Source organism: Tachypleus tridentatus, chromosome 9 (genome assembly GCF_004210375.1).
Source record: "Tachypleus tridentatus isolate NWPU-2018 chromosome 9, ASM421037v1, whole genome shotgun sequence".
Classification (NCBI taxonomy): Eukaryota; Metazoa; Arthropoda; class Merostomata; order Xiphosura; family Limulidae; genus Tachypleus; species Tachypleus tridentatus.
This window is the reverse complement of record NC_134833.1, coordinates 167,267,012-167,289,470: the sequence shown is the minus strand read 5'-3', so window position 1 is coordinate 167,289,470 and position 22,459 is coordinate 167,267,012. Positions and strand designations below refer to the sequence as shown.

The 22,459-nt window shown below is 31.6% G+C and overlaps 1 protein-coding gene across 1 annotated transcript in view; it reads left to right on the top strand.

Annotated features, from left to right (window-relative positions):
- The first annotated feature begins 4,452 nt into the window (after positions 1-4,452).
- The window catches only part of LOC143227571 (muscle-specific protein 300 kDa-like), a 314,242-nt gene continuing 296,235 nt past the window's right edge, over positions 4,453-22,459 (top strand). The window contains 10 exon segments of the mRNA XM_076459000.1: positions 4,453-4,459; positions 5,289-5,350; positions 8,787-8,882; positions 10,299-10,382; positions 11,144-11,236; positions 14,426-14,637; positions 16,139-16,335; positions 17,256-17,482; positions 18,495-18,806; positions 20,975-21,250. Coding sequence (XP_076315115.1) covers positions 4,453-4,459; positions 5,289-5,350; positions 8,787-8,882; positions 10,299-10,382; positions 11,144-11,236; positions 14,426-14,637; positions 16,139-16,335; positions 17,256-17,482; positions 18,495-18,806; positions 20,975-21,250 — 1,566 coding nt within the window.

The window sequence follows — 22,459 nt, the reverse complement described above, 5'->3', positions numbered from 1 at the left end:
TACCATTACAGCCTATTTTACAAGTTTTATTGATATGTCACTGACGTCTTCCTTTATTTCGTCAGTTTTACCATTACAGCCTGTTTTACAAGTTTTATTGATACGTCACTGACGTCTTCCTTTATTTCGTCAGTTTTACCATAACAACCTGTTTTACAAGTTGTATTGATACGTCACTGACGTCTTCCTTTATTTCGTCAGTTTTACCATAACAACCTGTTTTACAAGTTTTATTGATATGTCACTGACGTCTTCCTTTATTTCGTCAGTTTTACCATTACAACCTGTTTTACAAGTTTTATTGATACGTCACTGACGTCTTCCTTTATTTCGTCAGTTTTACCACGTAGCCTGTTTTACAAGTTTTATTGATATATATATAATTTTGTGTTTCCTTACTTTTTCGTCGCATTTTATTATTTTACCTCATGGTCGTCAACTTCAACAGTTGTAGTTCTACTTAAATAAAGTTCCAGCTAATTTCCACCAAATACTTACTGTTGATATAAAGTGGTGTAAATTATTCGTTGAAAATAATTCAACGTCATGTCTATAAATTAATTACTTTACTTCCTTCTTTAAAGTTTCTACAAACTTGAAGCCTATTAGCCTACTTTTCACGTGACATTAAATAATGTGAAATGTATCAGCACACTTCAGCAAAGTAACCGTGAACTATAATAACACATTGACTGGTTCTCAAACTCTTCACAACTATCTCGTTTTTATGACCTGCTTTTGTATATACGAGAAAAAACATTGGCGTCTCTTCTTCAGAATTTTATTTAGTCGTTCTAAGCTCTCCAGCTAATAAATTACAATGTTAAAAGAATGGCTTACAACTGTATAGTGAGATTACTGATTTATTTGTACGTATTTTAAGAATATCATTGTTTATGAAAAAATTAAATTTGTATCTTCATTATTGGTAAATGAAAATTGTCTTTTTGACTTGCTACTTGAACATAAACTACATATACGGTGTTGTGGAAAGTGTAATATGGTTCTTCCCAAAATAAACCTCTTCGTTATACTTATAAATGGTTGTTTACCTGTTTATTTATTTATTTTTAATGTATTGTAATGATTTTCCTTATTCTTTACATATTGAGATTTTGATTTAGAATTATCGATGTATTATAATTGTCTTTATAACATTATGGTATTATTGTTTGGTTTGTCGATTGATTGAATTGTTGATATATTAAGTTAGTCCTTATGACATAACGGTATTATTGTTTGAATTGTCGATACATTAAGTTAGTCCTTATGACATAACGGTATTATTGTTTGAATTGTGGATATATTAAGTTAGTCCTTATGACATAACGGTATTATTGTTTGAATTGTCGATACATTAAGTTAGTCCTTATGACATAACGGTATTATTGTTTGAATTGTCGATACATTAAGTTAGTCCTTATGACATAACGGTATTATTGTTTGAATTGTGGATATATTAAGTTAGTCCTTATAACATAACGGTATTTTTGTTTGAATTGTGGATATATTAAGTTTGTCCTTGTAACGTGATGGTATTATTGTTTGAATTGTGAATATATTAAGTTTGTCCTTGTAACGTGACGGTATTATTGTTTGAATTGTGGATATATTAAGTTTGTCCTTGTAACGTGACGGTATTATTGTTTGAATTGTGGATATATTAAGTTTGTCCTTGTAACGTGACGGTATTATTGTTTGAATTGTGAATATATTAAGTTTGTCCTTGTAGCGTGAGGGTATTATTGTTTGAATTGTGGATATATTAACTTTGTTCTTGTAACGTGACGGTATTATTGTTTGAATTGTGAATATATTAAGTTTGTCCTTGTAGCGTGACGGTATTATTGTTTGAATTGTGGATATATTAAGTTTGTCCTTGTAACGTGACGATATTATTGTTTGAATTGTCGTCGCATTAAGTTTGTTCTTATGACATAACGGTATTATTGTTTGAATTGTCGACGTATTAAGTTTGTTCTTATAAAGGTATTATTTGAACTGTCGACATATTAAGTTTGTCCTTATAACGGTATTATTGTTTGAATTGTCGATATATTAAGTTTGTTCCGATAACATAACGGTATTATTGTTTGAATTGTCGACGTATTAAGTTTGTTCCTATAACATAACGGTATTATTGTTTGAATTGTCGACGTATTAAATTTGTTCCTATAACATAACGGTATTACTGTTTGAATTGTCGACGTATTAAATTTGTTCTTATAACGGTATTATTCTATGAATTGTCGATATATTAAGTTTGCCTTTATAGCATAATGGTACTGTTTGAATTGTCGACGTATTAAGTTTGTTCCTATAACATAACGGTATTATTGTTTGAATTGTCGACGTATTAAGTTTGTTCCTATAACATAACGGTATTATTGTTTGAATTGTCGACGTATAAAATTTGTTCCTATAACATAACGGTATTATTGTTTGAATTGTCGACGTATTAAATTTGTTTCTATAACATAACGGTATTATTGTTTGAATTATCGACGTATTAAATTTGTTCCTATAACATAACGGTATTATTGTTTGAATTGTCGACGTATTAAGTTTGTTCCTATAACATAACGGTATTATTGTTTGAATTGTCGACGTATTAAATTTGTTCTTATGACGGTATTATTGTTTGAATTGTCGATATATTAAGTTTGCCTTTATAGCATAATGGTACTGTTTGAATTGTCGACGTATTAAATTTGTTCCTATAACATAACGGTATTACTGTTTGATTTGTCGACGTATTAAGTTTGTTCCTATAACATAATGGTATTACTGTTTGATTTGTCGACGTATTAAATTTGTTCCTATAACATAATGGTATTACTGTTTGAATTTTTTTTTTTCATTATTAGTAGATAGATATGACGTGGTTGTTAGGGCGTTCGACTCCCAGTTTGCGGGTCGCGGTTTCGAATCCACTTTATCGAACATGTTCACTCATTTGGCCGTAGGGTGTTTATAATGTAACGGTTAGTTCAAGAATTTGTTGGTAAGTGTAGTCCAAGAGTTGGCGGGGAGTGGCTTCAGTCTGTCATTGCTGAATTTGGAGATGACTAGTACAGATAGCTTGTGTAGCTTTGTGCAAACTTCAGAGTAAACCAAATCAGTAGATAGATGTTTAACTTGTATTGTTTTCACTGTGAATCTATATAACTAATATGCATGCGTTTCTTTTTCCGAAACTTTTCTCTCAAGTTTCATGATCAAACTCCACACACCTGATATCCGTTAGAAAAGCCACTTAACGCGCATGTATTTCCTTCAAAATAATCATTACTTTAGATACAGTTACAGTTGAGTTTCTCGACTGATTTAGATCTAAAATATGAATTCATAGTTCGTTCAAAACCATATGCTAATCATTTTTTGAACACATATACAGATGTTTCCGCATATCCGTTAAGTTTGCCTTCATTAGAACTTTGTAAAAATATTCTTTCGTTTCGTGAAACCGTGTCGTACACTAATCGTTCATATCCGTTTCATTCTTTCCACATTATAATAAATATATTTTGTGTTAACTTAATGTGCAGTCTTTTTATGTAAGTACAGTTTCACTAAAGTCACGACTGCTTGAGTTTATCTGAAAGAATGAAAGACCAGGATTTATTGATCTAACTCATAATTTCAGTTTGTGAAAATGAAGGAATAAGGACAATTTAAACGACAGGCATGAAAACTGCTTTAGATGTTTTGCAGGCCTTGGCTAGAATATTGAAATATTTTCTTCTGTTATCATATAGAGACTGCATTTACTGTTAATGTACCTGGATTGTTTTTACTGTTAATATAACGAGATTGTTCTTACTATTAATATATATAGACTATTTTTACTGCTAATGTATGGAGACAGTATTTATTGTTCGCGTATCTAGATTGTTTTTATTGCTAATATTCTGAACTTTCGTGAAGTTTAAGGAAAGGAACTGTTTTTAAATGTTGTTGCTTCATGATGCTTTGAAATATTTGTTCTTAATGTTTCATAACAGGAATGTGATCTGACCTGTAGGCCTAACAGTTGTGCTTGTCTATTATCGTTCCTGTTATAACACAAATACGTGCATTGCTTCTGTTATATATATAATCTTTGGTATGAGGAAGATCAATGGGTCTGAAAAAACCCACAAAAACAAATATATATTTTACCAAAAAGAGTGGCGTCTAGACCAAATTTATTCGCTACTAGGCGTGCTCTATAATTAGCACGAGTGCGGAGTACTGTAACGTGACGCTTGTAGGACGATCACCCTACCTTTATCAACGGGTCTCTTTATTTTAAGACCTTACGACATTTTAATTTCTTTTTCCTAGCGTACCTGCATTTCTTTCGTTTTATGTTGCTATAAGATAAGCAGGAGAATACTGACTTTTAAGTTTTGTAAAATAAAAATATGGGAGATTCTGACTTTGTTTGGCTTATGCTAGTCGTCTGTCAAAATGGTCGGTTAGTTTGGAGTTTTATTGCGCAAGGCAACTACGCTATCTGCCCCTTATGAATATTAATAAGTAACATATATATGTAAAAGCGGCTCGTTTGGGTTGATAATTTTTTTTTTTTATGTAGAGGAGTCGAAACGTTGTTCGCTCCTCTACATAAAAAAAATTCTCAACCTAAACGAGCCGTTTTTACATATATATTTTTCTCTACAAGACAAGTGGGCTATCTCGTCATCACTGATTAATAAGTAGCATATTATTTAAAGGTTTGCTTTAACTAAATTGCTTCATCATCAAGTTTACATCAATTTTATGACACAATTTATAATCAGAATATTTTTAAACGAGTTTATCGGAATAGGTAATGAGTAACTTATTTCCGTGTTTATCTTGTTTGTATACACATAGGTTTTGAAAGAAAATTCCCACAAAAACTATTAGATTTCGAAGTACATTTAGCGTCCATTATATGATGCGGTTTTGGTGAAATAAACTCAGAAATATCAAGAAATGAAACAAAGGAATAGTTTGATGAATTCCATGACATATAACGGTGTTAGGGAGAAATTTCCTTCCACTGTTTGCTGCTGCCCTCTTTTGGTTGAAAGAACATTTTACGCGCTTCTTACTAATGTTTATTAATCTTTTCAAAAGGATCATAACGAGATCTTAATTTTTCTTCACTGAGTTTATACCATTAATTTTAAAATGACTGATATGCACGATTTTCTGTAGTGGTTGTATGTATAGTGTTGTGGTTTGATGTTCTGTTAAGTTACTTTTGTCCTTGTTATATTGTAGTTAAAATAACCAAGTTAGAATATTTTGTTTTCCAGATGAACAAGAAAGAGTACAGAAGAAAGTGTTCACAAACTGGATAAACCACTATCTAGCTCAGGTAGGTGTTTATCATTCTGTAGTGTTTCAACATGGATAAGTCACTATCTAGCTCAGGTAGGTGTTTATCATTTTGTAGTGTTTCAACATGGATAAACCACTATCTGGCTCAGGTAGGTGTTTATCATTCTGTAGTGTTTCAACATGGATAAGTCACTATCTAGCTCAGGTAGGTGTTTATCATTCTGTAGTGTTTCAACATGGATAAACCACTATCTGGCTCAGGTAGGTGTTTATCATTCTGTAGTGTTTCAACATGGATAAGTCACTATCTACCTCAGGTAGGTGTTTATCATTCTGTAGTGCTTCAACATGGATAAGTCACTATCTAGCTCAGGTAGGTGTTTATCATTCTGTAGTGTTTCAACATGGATAAGTCACTATCTAGCTCAGGTAGGTGTTTATCATTCTGTAGTGTTTCAACATGGATAAACCACTATCTGGCTCAGGTAGGTGTTTATCATTCTGTAGTGTTTCAACATGGATAAGTCACTATCTACCTCAGGTAGGTGTTTATCATTCTGTAGTGCTTCAACATGGATAAGTCACTATCTAGCTCAGGTAGGTGTTTATCATTTTGTAGTGTTTCAACATGGATAAACCACTATCTGGCTCAGGTAGGTGTTTATCATTCTGTAGTGTTTCAACATGGATAAGTCACTATCTAGCTCAGGTAGGTGTTTATCATTCTGTAGTGTTTCAACATGGATAAACCACTATCTGGCTCAGGTAGGTGTTTATCATTCTGTAGTGTTTCAACATGGATAAGTCACTATCTACCTCAGGTAGGTGTTTATCATTCTGTAGTGCTTCAACATGGATAAGTCACTATCTAGCTCAGGTAGGTGTTTATCATTCTGTAGTGTTTTAACATGGATAAGTCACTATCTAGCTCAGGTAGGTGTTTATCATTCTGTAGTGTTTCATCATGGATAAGTCACTATCTAGCTCAGGTAGGTGTTTATCATTTTGTAGTGTTTTAACATGGATAAGTCACTATCTAGCTCAGGTAGGTGTTTATCATTCTGTAGTGTTTCAACATGGATAAGTCACTATCTAGCTCAGGTAAGTGTTTATCATTTTGTAGTGTTTCAACATGGATAAGTCACTATCTAGCTCAGGTAGGTGTTTATCATTCTGTAGTGTTTCAACACGGATAAACCACTATCTAGCTCAGGTAGGTGTTTATCATTCTGTGTGTGTGTTTCAACATGGATAAGTCACTATCTAGCTCAGGTAGGTGTTTATCATTTTGTAGTGTTTCAACATGGATAAGTCACTATCTAGCTCAGGTAGGTGTTTATCATTATGTAGTGTTTCAACATGGATAAGTCACTATCTAGCTCAGGTAGGTGTTTATCATTCTGTAGTGTTTTAATATGGATATGTCACTACCTAACTCAGGTAGGTTTTTATCATTCTGTAGTGTTTCAACATGGATAAGTCACTATCTAGCTCAGGTAGGTGTTTATCATTTTGTAGTGTTTTAACATAGATAAGTCACTATCTAGCTCAGGTAGGTGTTTATCATTTTGTAGTGTTTCAACATGGATAAGTCACTATCTCGCTCAGGTAGGTGTTTATCATTCTGTAGTGTTTCAACATGGATAAGTCACTATCTAGTTCAGGTAGGTGTTTATCATTCTGTAGTGTTTCAACATGGATAAGTCACTATCTAGCTCAGGTAGGTGTTTATCATTCTGTAGTGTTTTAATATGGATATGTCACTACCTAACTCAGGTAGGTTTTTATCATTCTGTAGTGTTTCAACATGGATAAGTCACTATCTAGTTCAGGTAGGTGTTTATCATTTTGTAGTGTTTCAACATGGATAAGTCACTATCTAGCTCAGGTAGGTGTTTATCATTTTGTAGTGTTTCAACATGGATAAGTCACTATCTAGCTCAGGTAGGTATTTATCATTCTGTAGTGTTTCAACATGGATAAGTCACTATCTAGCTCAGGTAGGTGTTTATCATTCTGTAGTGTTTTAACATGGATAAGTCACTATATACTGATACTTTACATACATGTGTTACTGATACTCTACATACATGTGTTACTGATACTCTACATACATGTGTTACTGATACTCTACATACATGTGTTACTGATACTCTACATACATGTGTTACTGATACTCTACATACATGTTACTGATACTCTACATACATGTGTTACTGATACTTTACATACATGTGTTACTGATACTCTACATACATGTGTTGCTGATACTTTACATACATATGTTACTGATACTTTACATACATGTGTTCCTGATACTTTACATACATGTGTTCCTGATACTTTACATACATGTGTTCCTGATACTTTACATACATGTGTTACTGATACTTTACATACATGTGTTACTGATACTCTACATACATGTGTCACTGATACTCTACGTATATGTGTCACTGATACTCTACGTACATGTGTTACTGATACTCTACGTACATGTGTTACTGATACTCTACGTACATGTGTTACTGATACTCTACATACATGTGTTACTGATACTCTACATACATGTGTTACTGATACTTTACATATATATTGCTGATACTTTACATACATGTGTTACTGATACTCTACATACATGTGTTACTGATACTTTACATACATGTGTTACTGATACTTTACATACATGTGTTACTGATACTCTACATACATGTGTTACTGATACTTTACATATATATTGCTGATACTTTACATACATGTGTTACTGATACTCTACATACATGTGTTACTGATACTTTACATACATGTGTTACTGATACTTTACATACATGTGTTACTGATACTTTACATACACGTGTTACTGATACTCTACATACACGTGTTACTGATACTCTACATACACGTGTTACTGATACTCTACATACACGTGTTACTGATACTCTACATACACGTGTTACTGATACTCTACATACACGTGTTACTGATACTCTACATACACGTGTTACTGATACTCTACATACATGTTTTACTGATATTTTACATACATGTGTTACTGATACTCTACATACATGTGTTACTGATACTCTACATACATGTGTTACTGATACTCTACATGTATATTACTGATACTTTACATATATATTACTGATATTTTACATACATGTGTTACTGATACTCTACATACATATGTTTCTGATGCTTTATGTATGTTTTTATGATATTTTAAATATATGATACTGATATAATTTATATCTACTAATAACTTTTCTCATGAGAAATATTGCACTTTGGTAATGAGGGCCAATGATAAATTTTGATAAAGTAAGAGTTCTAATTAATTAAGTTAATTAAAAATATTCAAATTCTCTCTCTGGGTTATATTGTACATGATGTATATTATACCCTGTTCAGGAGTCAACCATTGTAGCTACTTAGTAGTTGATTCTTTAGTTGACAACTTGTCTGTTTTATAGCACGCACCACCTTACAGAATTGACAAGTTACTCAATGACCTGAGAGATGGAACAAAATTACTTGCACTTTTGGAAGTTTTATCAGGAGAAAGACTGGTGAGAAGTGTAACTTTATCATATTTTATGTCAAGTATTTAAAATAATTAATGATCACATTGAACCTTATAAAAAACTGAAAAAACAATTTAAAGTAACTAATGATCATGTTAAAGCTTTTTAATTACTGGACAAACAATCTAAAGTAGTTTTATTTTTAATTTTAAGTTCCCAACTATAGTTTAAAGCTACATATCCATAAACATTCACCTCAGTCCACTTAATTCATGTCCTAAACTTTCATATATATTGAATCTATTCTTCACCATAGCTTCATTAAGTGTATTCTCTATTATATGTTACACTAAGTACATTCTACACTATAGGTTATGTTTAGTACATTCTACACTATAGGTTATGTTTAGTACATTCTTCACTGTAGGTTATGTTTAGTACATTCTTCACTGTAGGTTATGTTTAGTACATTCTTCACTGTAGGTTATGTTTAGTGCATTCTTCACTATAGGTTATGTTAAGTACATTCTTCACTGTAGGTTATGTTTAGTACATTCTTCACTGTAGGTTATGTTTAGTGCATTCTTCACTATAGGTTATGTTAAGTACATTCTTCACTGTAGGTTATGTTTAGTACATTCTTCACTGTAGGTTATGTTTAGTATATTCTTCACTGTAGGTTATGTTTAGTACATTCTTCACTGTAGGTTATGTTTAGTACATTCTTCACCATAGGTTATGTTTAGTACATTCTTCACTATAGGTTATGTTTAGTACATTCTTCACTATAGGTTATGTTTAGTACATTCTACACTGTAGGTTATGTTTAGAACATTCTTCACTGCAGGTTATGTTAAGTACATTCTTCATTATATGTTATGTTTAGACGACACTAATGCTTGAACACAAAAGGTTTACTGATTAACGCTTCACTTAAGTATGGTTTTAAACTTTTGACCAGCTAGTATTTAAGCTAATTTCATAGTGTTCATATTTTCCCTATTAAATGCTAAAAAGGTTTTTATTTTTATTTTCCCTTTTCTTACTTTCATCTATCGAAGCTCTACTCAAATAAATGGTTGAGTCTAGCAACACAAAATGCATATTTTTTCTTTATGTTCATTGGCCTTAAGATTTTGGCCAGTAGTGTATGTTAAGTACATTCTCTACTCTATGTTGCATTAAGTATATTCATCACTATAGGCTAGGGTAAGTACCTTCTCTATTTTGTGTTATGTTAAGTACATTATTCATCATACATTTCAGATTTATCTTTATAAATTCAAACATGTTGTTGTTTATTATGCTAAAACATTATGTGAGCTATGCTGATTTAATGTTACAGAAAAAGATGCAAAGACAAAGTTGGATGTATATTGGTCTTCTGATGTTTTGTTAAAACTAATATGTGGTCATTACTTAGAGAGTTGAGCATTATACATAGCTCTATGTTTTTTATAGCATGGGGAAAAAGGGAGAGTTCTTAGAAGACCACATTTTTTAAGCAACGTGAATACAGTACTACGTTTTCTGGAGCGTAGAAGGGTATGTACTAGTTAAAATTATGTAGAATATCAATATTTTCTGGACTTGTAGAAGGATATGTATTAGCTAAAAATATATAGAATATCAATATTTTCTGGACTTGTAGAAGGATATGTATTAGCTAAAAATGTATAGAATATCAATATTTTCTGAACTTGTAGAAGTGTATGTACTAGCTAAAAATGTATAGAATATCAATATTTTCTGAACTTGTAGAAGGGTATGTACTAGCTAAAAATGTATAGAATATCAATATTTTCTGAACTTGTAGAAGGGTATGTACTAGTTAAAAATATATAGAATATCAATATTTTCTGAACTTGTAGAAGGGTATGTACTAGCTAAAAATATATAGAATATCAATATTTTCTGAACTTGTAGAAGTGTATGTACTAGCTAAAAATATATAGAATATCAATATTTTCTGAACTTGTAGAAGGGTATGTACTAGTTAAAAATATATAGAATATCAGTATTTTCTGAACTTGATGTCATTAAAATTTGAATTTTTATTTTTGTTGCAGAAGAATTAAATGACCTGTAAAAGTAATTAACAGCTGTCCAAACTGTGACATAGTGTCTAATAAAAATATGAAGATGAGTCTCAAAATGATTTATAAAATATATGTAAAGAAAATATGTTTTTCAGGTTTTCTTTTTGTTCTTTAAGTTTTGACTCTCAGAAAAAAACCAATAAACACAAACATGAATTTCATACGAAAAGTAAATATACTAAAAAACACATTTTTATGTTGTTATAGATTAAAACTGTCAATATCAATGCTGGTGATGTAGTGGATGGAAAAACAAACATTGTTTTGGGATTAATCTGGACCATTATTTTACACTTCCAGGTAAGAGTGTTGTTTCAGTTGTTTAATAAGAAAAACAACATTTTAACTGTTGTGTTTTGCTGTTAAATATTATTTTTTTTTTCCTTTTTCACTGTTCCACATCACTAATGTTGTCAAATTCTGAGAAAAGGAAAAAAATATGCATTGAAATATAAACTTTAAATAAGATTAGTAGGATCTGTGTCACTAACTGTTACAGTATTTCATATTATAATTTAAGATTAATAACAATTTTAATTGCATATTTCAATAACGAATGTATAGAATAAATTGCTCACTAAACTTTTATCTTTTTTAAGCCACTCTCAGTGAAACATTTGCTCAACCCTAAAACTGGTTTTGAAGAAATCTAATTATATAAGCCAGACAAGATATGCCATATTATATGCTGTATAATGCATAAGTTGGTAAAACTTCATCCAGTACATCAAACTGTAATGGAACTCTTGCTTATATGATACTGCAAAAACATTTTTATTACATGATGTGCAACCCCTAACTTTATGAAACTTTTATCCTATAAGCATGTAGATTTGCAGTAGGGGTCACAGTGTTTCTGCTTTTGCCTCCATTTCCTGTCATGGAGAACTATTTTTCTCCATTCTCAGGGTGCACATATGATGTCATGAATATTTCATATGTGGATGTAATCTGTATAAATATAATAGTACTGTTTGTTGTATGATTATGTAATTACTTTGCAGCGTTTGGATAGATCTTCACCAAAATTGTTATGGAGGTTTATTGGGTCCATGACGAGACACATTGAAATTTTCAGTTTTCCATTTTGTGGATTTTATGGGTGCTTTTATGTTTCATACAGTTACCTCATTTTCTTTGGATGGATCTTCACCAAATGTGGTCTGTGGAAAGATGCATAGAAATTTTCAGCTTTGCATTTTGTGTTTTGTGGTTTTTATGGGCATTTTTGCATTTTTTATTACTGCTTCACCCTCTGTTGACGGATCTTAACCAAATTTGGCGTGAAGGTTTATTTGGTCCAAATGGAGATGTGTGTGTAAACTTGAAGTTTCACCTTTTGCACTTTGCAGTTTTTATGGGTGTTTTTACAGTTATATATAAGGGAAGCAACTTTTAATATCCCAAGATAACGTTTAACTGATCATGAATTTACATAACTCTGTCCATGAGATGAATACTCCAGCTGGCTGTAATAATTGAAATATCACATCAAACTAAAGTACTAACAATTTTAATCACAGTTTTTGACTGTACTGAATCAACTATACAGCTAAAATTATCCAATTTCAAAAACAACTGATTCTATGTATAATTATCTAACTATGCAACTAATTGGCTCTGTTCGTAATCACTCAACTTTACAACTAACTGGTTCTGTCTGAAATCATTCAGTTATGCAGCTAGCTGGTTCTGTTTGTAATTACTTAACTACACAACTAACTGTTTTTGGTTTTAGTCACTTAATTACACAACTACCTGACTCTCTCTATAATTACACAACTACCTGATTCTTTCTATAATTACACAACTACCTGACTCTTTCTATAATTACACAACTACCTGACTCTCTCTATAATTACACAACTACCTGACTCTCTCTATAATTACACAACTACCTGACTCTCTGTATAATTACTCAACTATCTAGCTAACTGGTTCTGTCTGTAATCACTCAACTATATAACTAACTAGTTCTGCCTAAAATCAGTCAATTAATTATGCAGCAAACTGGTACTGTCTATAATCACTCTACCAGACAACTTATGGGTTCTGTCCATAATCACTCTACTCCACAACTAACTAGTTCTCTCTGTTATTATTCAACTACATAACTAACTGGTTTTGTCCATAATCACTCTACTCCATAACTAACTAGTTCTCTCTGTTATTCTTCAACTATATAACTAACTGGTTCTGTCTATAATCACTCTACCAGGCAACTTATGGGTTCTGTCCATAATCACTCTACTCCACAACTAACTAGTTCTCTCTGCTATTATTCAACTATATAAATAACTGGTTCTGTTTATAATTATTGAACTACCCATAAACTTAAGTGAGTATTATTACATCTTATGGTTTCATAACTTGTAGAAGTTCTAGGTTTCAGTTGAACAATGTATATGTATATGTATATCAAAACTAACTGGTTTTGATGAAACATTAATTGTACAGCTAACTGACTCTCACTTAAATCACTGACTATACAGCTAACTGGTTTTGATGAAACATTAATTGTACAGCTAACTGACTCTCACTTAAATCACTGACTATACAACTAACTGGTTTTAATGAAACATTAATTGTACAGGTAATTGGTTCTCACTTAAATCACAGATTATACAACTAACTGGTTTTGATGAAACATTAATTGTGCAGCTACCTGGTTCTCACTTAAATCACTGATTATACAACTAACTGGTTTTGGTGAAACATTAATTGTGCAGCTAACTGGTTCTCTCTTAAATGACTGACTATACAATTAACTGATTTTGATGAAACATTAATTGTACAGCTAACTGGTTCTCACTTAAATCACTGACTATACAACTATCTGGTTTTGATGAAACATGAACACTATATAGTTTTGGTAAACACCTATCTATTCAGATAACTGGTTTTGAGTGGAAATAGAATTATAAAATTAATCAAATGTGCATGTGGCCAACCACTTTGACCAACTATATATTGGACACAGAACGTTTACTTATAATTCCAATTTACTGTGGGACATAGTTATAGTAATGTGTACAAATTTGTTGTAGAAAACAAATCTGATATTTTGTGAAAGTGTTTGTACTCCAGATATGTGTGGTAATTAACTGCATCATTCTTATCCAGGCTCTGATGAGTGTTTGAAGAATAACAATTATTTTGTTGATCATACAGTTTAAATATTATTTTTATTTTACTTCCAGAACCTTTTAAATTGACATCTACAGTGATATTTTTCTACTATCACTGGTATTTACTCTCCTCTACCAGGAACTGTATCAGTAATGTAGGGTAAAATGAATAGTTGATGTGTTTGTTATCAAATACATAATAACATGTTCAATGGAACTCTGTAAAAGGTTGTGGCATGCCTAATTGAACCCCATCTGTCACATGGGATTAACAAATGAACTAACATGAGGAAATACAAGTTTGTTAAAGAGTTTAAAAGATCTTTGAGTTATTACAGTGGGAACATTCACTCTATTTTAGATTGAAGAAAATACCCGACTCCTTGCAGACCAGCTAAGTCAGATTCCGAGTAGCAGCACTAGCAGTATTGACAGCGTTGGCCAGGTACCATGTGGAGAGGTCTTGATGCATGGGGTTACTCCAGTTTCACCTGGAAGGCCTAGTCCTCTGGATAGGTGGAAAGGAGGAGCCAGGAAAGCTCTTCTGCAGTGGGTTAAGAACAGCATCAGCCAGTAATTATTATTTATACTGTTACAGAGGTAACCTGTGGGTTAAGAACAGCATCAGCCAGTAATTATTATTTATACTGTTACAGAGGTAACTTGTGGGTTAAGAACAGCATCAGCCAGTAATTATTATTTATACTGTTACAGAGGTAACCTGTGGGTTAAGAACAGCATCAGCCAGTAATTATTATTTATACTGTTACAGAGGTAACTTGTGGGTTAAGAACAGCATCAGCCAGTAATTATTATTTATACTGTTACAGAGGTAACCTGTGGGTTAAGAACAGCATCAGCCAGTAATTATTATTTATACTGTTACAGAGGTAACTTGTGGGTTAAGAACAGCATCAGCCAGTAATTATTATTTATACTGTTACAGAGGTAACCTGTGGGTTAAGAACAGCATCAGCCAGTAATTATTATTTATACTGTTACAGAGGTAACTTGTGGGTTAAGAACAGCATCAGCCAGTAATTATTATTTATACTGTTACAGAGGTAACCTGTGGGTTAAGAACAGCATCAGCCAGTAATTATTATTTATACTGTTACAGAGGTAACCTGTGGGTTAAGAACAGCATCAGCCAGTAATTATTATTTACTACTCTTGTACTATTACAGAGTTAATCTCATAACAGTTGCATGATTACAAAGTTAAGTTTTTTATCAATTTTATTTGCACGGATGGGGTTAAAATCATAATTTTGGAGTACATTGTTCATCTGAAACATTGTTGCACCTTGTCTTTTAGGGTAAAATTTGTTCTGATGAACTGTGTCAATATTCAGGAATAAAAAAACATGAACGATATTTTTAAGCAATGTTGTTATATTTGTTTTTTTATTATATGAAGAATTAGATAATTTTTTTCAATTTAATTTGAACAGACTTTTTGAGATATTTTTCAAAATACCACTTCATAACACTGTATTGAATTTCATGAATTATTTTCTCAATGATACCACATAATCATACCACAGGTCTTGTCTTTTATATCTTTCTAGTTAGTTCTAGAAGTGGGTGGTTTGATTATATGATAGGTCGTGTCTTTCCAGTTTGTTCTAGACCAAAGATAATGTTTTTACAGTTAGTTGTATATCGACCACAGACAACACACTTTCAGTTAATTCCATACCACACATAATGTCTTTCCATTAGTTATATATAGACCACAGATAAGATACCTTCAGTTAATTCTAAACCACAAATAATGTATTTCCAGTTAGGTATGGACCACAGTTAATATATTACCAGTTAGTTCAAGATCACAGCTTCCAGTTATTTATAAACCATAGATAATAAACATGTAAATGAATTTCTTGTACAAGTATTTTATTTGAGGTTTATAATTTAGTTAGTTATAAACCTCAAATAATGGATATCTAGTCAGTTCTAGACCACAGTTAATATATACTTTGATTCTAGACCACAGATTTAGTATTTCCAGTTAGCTTTATAACTGAATGCTGTAATCTGAACCACTGTAAGTTTGTTTTTGCCTACTTCAGGAGATTTGGAATCCAGGTGAATGATTTTGGACCCAGCTGGAGAGATGGAATGGCATTCCTAGCTATCATTGATAAGATTCGACCTGGTTTGATTAATATGGAGGCCGTTCGACAGATGTCAAATCGAGATCGGCTCAACATGGCCTTCAACATAGCTGAATCTGTGCTAGGTATTGCAAGGCTTCTTGATGCTGAAGGTGAGCTACTTCTAAAGATAGACAAACGTTTGTATTTTGTTTACTGTTTTCCATGCTGTTTACATGTTCCAATTGTTTTATTACTTCCTTTGTTATACAATATTTGATACAGAGCTCCTTTAAATATGGTGGCTATAGACCATCCAGATGAAAACTCTGCTGTAATGTATGTGTCACAGTTCTTACACAAGTACCTGTAACTGTATAATTGTTTCTGATTTATTGAGTTTTTCTCAATGGATATTGATGTAGAGCATCTTGATGAAAACTCTGTTGTAATGTTTGTGTCACAGTTCTTACATAAGTACCAGTAAATGTATGATTGTTTCTGATTTATTGAGTTTTTCTCGATAGATATTGATGTAGAACATCGTGATGAAAGCTCTGTTGTAATATATGTGTCACAGTTCTTACATAAGTACCAGTAAATGTTTAATTGTTTCTGATTTATTGAGTTTTTCTCAATGGATATTGATGTAGAGCATCTTGATGAAAACTCTGTTGTAATGTTTGTGTCACAGTTCTTACATAAGTACCAGTAAATGTATGATTGTTTCTGATTTATTGAGTTTTTCTTGATAGGTATTGATGTAGAACATCGTGATGAAAGCTCTGTTGTAATGTATGTGTCACAGTTCTTACATAAGTACCAGTAAATGTATGATTGTTTCTGATTTATTGAGTTTTTCTCGATAGATATTGATGTAGAACATCGTGATGAAAGCTCTGTTGTAACGTATGTGTCACAGTTCTTACATAAGTACCAATAAATGTATGATTGTTTCTGATTGAGTTTTTCATGATAGATATTGATGTAAATCATTCTGATAAAAATTCTGTTGTAATGTATGTGTCACAGTTGCTACATAAGTACCAGTAACTGTATAATTGTTTCTAATTTGTTGAGATTTTCTTGACAGATATTGATGTAGACCATCCTGATGAAAAGTCTCTCATGACGTATGTGTCACAGTTCTTACACAAATACCCAGAAACTTATGCACAGCCTGAACAGGAACTGATGGCAGTTCCACCATCCTCAGTTCAACAAGATGATACCACAACTCTGAATAGGTGGCTAGACCATGCAGAAACTGTTCTTATGATTCTCAATAAGCCTGTCACAAATCACTTGGAAGAATACAGGGTAAGATGTTTCCCATGAAAATATTTAACATATCAAGTCTTAATTTGAGTGACAGTGTTGTTACATGCTAGAAATACTCTCTGAATTCTACAGTTTGTACATTACTTAGTTTAAACTAGAGTTGGATGGATTAGTTTGTGACAACAACATTCTATATATTGAACATTACCTAGCTTAAGCCAGGGTTAGGTAGGTTTGGTTGAGATAATAATATTCCATATTTTGTACATTATTTAAATCAGAGTTAGTCAGGATAGTTTGTGACAACAGTATTTTATATTTTGTACATTATTTAAAGCAGAGTTAGTCAGGATAGTTTGTGACACCAATATTTTGTATTTTGTACAATATTTAAAGCAGAGTTAGTCAAGATAGTTTGTGACAACAGCATTTTATATTTTGTACATTATTTTAAGCAGAGTTAGTCAGGATAGTTTGTGACAACAGCATTTTATATTTTGTACATTATTTAAACCAGAGGTAGCCAGGATAGTTTATGACAACAGTATTTTATATTTTGTACATTACATAGCTTAAACCAAAGTTAGGTAGTTCTGGTTGTGATAACTGTATAATTTATTTTTATGTTACCTCGTTTAAACAAGACTTAACTATGTAAGGATGTGGTAACTGTTATTTTATTTTATAGATTACATAATTTAAACATCACTAATTCTAATTAATTTGTGATAGAACTTTTTTTAGATTTATCTTCCTTCAAAACATTATTCAAAAGATTTGTTATTCTTAATGTATGATTTAAAATATATATTTGAACATACCATATTTAATGAATGGTTTTGATGGCTAAATTATTTAGTTATAATCACTAAAACCCGTATAAATTAGGATTTGTTTACTCGTAACAGTACACAAAACAAATTTTAATCTTTAGTTTGTGTATCACAAATATATGTACACCTAATTTAATTTAAATTCATTAAGTTACTTTCATGTCAACAAAGAAATAACTTATTGTTTAACAATGTAAGCTCCTGTTTTATTGTTTTAGCAATACAAAGATTTTCTGAACGAAATGGAAACAAAGAGAACACTGTATAATCAGCTGTGTAATAAAGTAACAAAGAAAACAGCAGATCCAGGGTTGGTTAGCATGTGGCCTGCACTGGACCAGCGTTGGAAACAACTTGAAACTAATATGGTCAGGTGGAGATGGAAATTGGATTGTTCTCTACCTGGCCGTTTAGGTCAGCTGGGAGAGTGGTTAAATCAAGCTGAGCAGCGACTCACTGGTGAGGTTTTACCACGTGGTAAATTTGAAGATATGTCAAACATAATTGCTATGAAATTAAATGAGTACAAGGTAAGTAATTCTTATGTGTCTCATGAAGTATTCTAAGTGTAAAAATTATAACAATTTATGATGTGTAGATATTTACAAGCAATTCTACCGATCTGTTTCACCTTACTTCACATTAGCTAAAAAGTATACTAATTACTACAGTGTTTTGATGTGTATCTAAGAAGTATACTAATTAGTACAGTGTTTTGATGTGTATGTAAGAAGTATACTAATTAGTACAGTGTTTTGATGTGTACGTAAGAAGTATACTAACTACTACAGTGTTTTGATGTGTATGTGAGAAGTATACTAATTAGTACAGTGTTTTGATGTGTATGTAAGAAGTATACTTATTAGTATTGTGTTTTGATGTGTATGTGAGAAGTATACTAACTACTACAGTGTTTTGATGTGTATGTGAGAAGTATACTAATTAGTACAGTGTTTTGATGTGTATGTAAGAAGTATACTAATTAGTACAGTGTTTTGATGTGTATGTAAGAAGTATACTAATTAGTACAGTGTTTTGATGTGTATGTAAGAAGTATACTTATTAGTATTGTGTTTTGATGTGTATGTGAGAAGTATACTAACTACTACAGTGTTTTGATGTGTATGTGAGAAGTATACTAACTACTACAGTGTTTTGATGTGTATGTGAGAAGTATACTAACTACTACAGTGTTTTGATGTGTATGTAAGAAGTATACTAATTAGTACAGTGTTTTGATGTGTATGTAAGAAGTATACTAATTAGTACAGTGGTTTGATGTGTATGTAAGAAGTATACTAATTAGTACAGTGTTTTGATGTGTATGTAAGAAGTATACTAATTAGTACAGTGTTTTGATGTGTATGTAAGAAGTATACTAATTAGTACAGTGTTTTGATGTGTATGTAAGAAGTATACTAATTAGTACAGTGTTTTGATGTGTAAGTAAGAAGTATACTAATTAGTACAGTGGTTTGATGTGTATGTAAGAAGTATACTAATTAGTACAGTGTTTTGATGTGTATGTAAGAAGTATACTAATTAGTACAGTGTTTTGATGTGTATGTAAGAAGTATACTAATTAGTACAGTGGTTTGATGTGTATGTAAGAAGTATACTAATTAGTACAGTGTTTTGATGTGTAAGTAAGAAGTATACTAATTAGTACAGTGTTTTGATGTGTATGTAAGAAGTATACTAATTAGTACAGTGGTTTGATGTGTATGTAAGAAGTATACTAATTAGTACAGTGGTTTGATGTGTATGTGAGAAGTATACTAATTAGTACAGTGTTTTGATGTGTATGTAAAAAGTATACTTAATTTTACAGAAGGTAATTACAATATATTAAAATAATTTTTGATATCAAAATTTCCAAATCACTTGAGAAATACAGGTAATATAAAATTATCGTGGACAGCATGAATTAGAACCATGTTTTTTCATTGGATGGTGTTTAGTAGTGTATTTGATATCATTTAAAATTGATTACTCTTGCAAAGGGTGTGTAAATATGTAAGCTATTCAGACAGTCAGATATCAAAGGTGTTTTCAGAAGAGGGATTTAGAATGTTAAAAATTAAGACTCTTCTTACACTGAATAGCCTTAGAAAACAAAGGATTAACATGAAGGACAAGGGCCATCCAGAAAGAGAACTAAAACAACAAGTGATTTGTCAGTTTCAGTAAGTAAAGTGTGGAAAGTAATAACCCACAAAGAAAAACGTGAGTTCCAAAGGCTGTCTTCATGTTCCCTTCAACAGTACATAAGATAGTTAAAAATGATGTTCATCAAGAAGAGCTACACAAAGTGTACACAAGGTGTTTCCATAACATATGCAGGAATGGAAGACTAGCTTTAGAAAACTAGATGGAAGAGAATGGTAGTGTGTGTTTGCACTTGACAATACATGTGTGTGTGTGTGCCCTTACAGCTGTAATGTGGCATTTTATTCACATCTGTTAGTGAAAAATATATCCTAAATGATTTACTAACTTTTCCGTGTGTGTGAGTGTCAGTGTGTCAAAGTGGGAATTATATAAAGTATATTCTGTAAAATCGTTGTGTAGTAAATCATTACATTGTTAAATGATATAAAGTATATTCTGTAAAATCGTTGTGTAGTGAATCATTACATTGTTAAATGCTACATAATATCTTCAGGTATTTGATAATAACTCAATGGTTCCATTTTAGATATTCTTTCAAGATTTACAAGGAGTCCAGCAAGTTTTCCGACAACTTCAGTCTTCTCCAGAAGTGGGTTCTGTTCCACCAGACCATCTGCAAGACCTGAACCAGAGGCTGGATCGTGTGTCAGTTCTTGCCCACCAGCGTAGATCCTTACTACTCTTTGAAGAACAGAAATACAATATATTAGAATTTGTGTCAACAGTTGAAAACAAGCTCAGAGAGTGGGATATCAAATATGGTTATCATACAGAAGTGGAAGGACTGCTTAATGTCTACAAGGTAGTGTTTAACCACTGTTAAATCTTCTGTTTAGCTATATTCGTTTATTATGGTATTATAAAGTGCATGAACAAGTGTGATTTCTTTGGTACAACAATATCACTGTAGTTTAGTAGCATAAAGCTAGAAGCTAAGAGATACATCTGTGATTTGCTCAAGGTGTATGGACATTAATTTATTTACCAAACAAATTGTATGCTCTTATTTGTATTTCTAATGAATGAAATAAATATTCTTGAAGACAGTGATGTAAATTGAGAATGAATTTTCACAAATCCAGCTAATAAGATTAACATTTAAGTGATAGAATCAATTATTTTGAAACTTTGCATTATTCACTTAATGAGATGGAGTTCTTGATTTATTTGTGTATATATTAAATTAATCTACATACATATTAGACTGATTTATCTATATATATGTATCAGTCATATTTGGAATAATTTAATTGGGTTTAATGTGTTCACACTTCCCATAAACCCTTACAATTACTGATTACCAGAAGAAGACAGTCCTTCAAACAAGATGCTTCTGCATAGCAAGGCATACTCTGGAACCATCTAACATATGTATTTTAATCCCATCTTTCTGTGTGTTATTATTAGCATTTAACATACAGATCAAGAAATGTATTTTTGTAAGCCTTCTATCACAGATGTATTTAAAATCCTGTTATCTTGTTTTGCCTCTTTTGTAATTAAGATACCTCTTCTATCTGTTAAATAGATGGAAAATTATTCTAGTGTAATGTGGTTTTTAAAAACATGAACAAGTTTCTTAAAATCAGAAAGGGTATGACATTACCCTTTGCACCCTTGTTCTGCCAGATTCTTCTTCATCTAAGCTATTCAGTTATTAAAGTTTTGCTGTAGAACTAGAAGACATCAGAAGGTTATGTTTATTTATTTATTATAGTTTTAATGTATCTGTTTGTGTATATTTTATGATACTAATAATTGAAGAAATCAGGTTCTATTATTTTGAAACAGTGTAATCTAATCTTTCATATCAAATCATGTCAGTATGCAGTGTTTATGATCATGTAGCTTCAACACTGGTGTTATGTGTTCTTACAACAATGTAGTTGCAATATTGGTGCATTAGCTGTTATGGAATGTGTGATTTTATGACAATTTAACTAAAATATTATCAAAATATGTGTTGTTGTTAAAATGTTTGATTTTTATTACAATGCAACTAAACGATTGG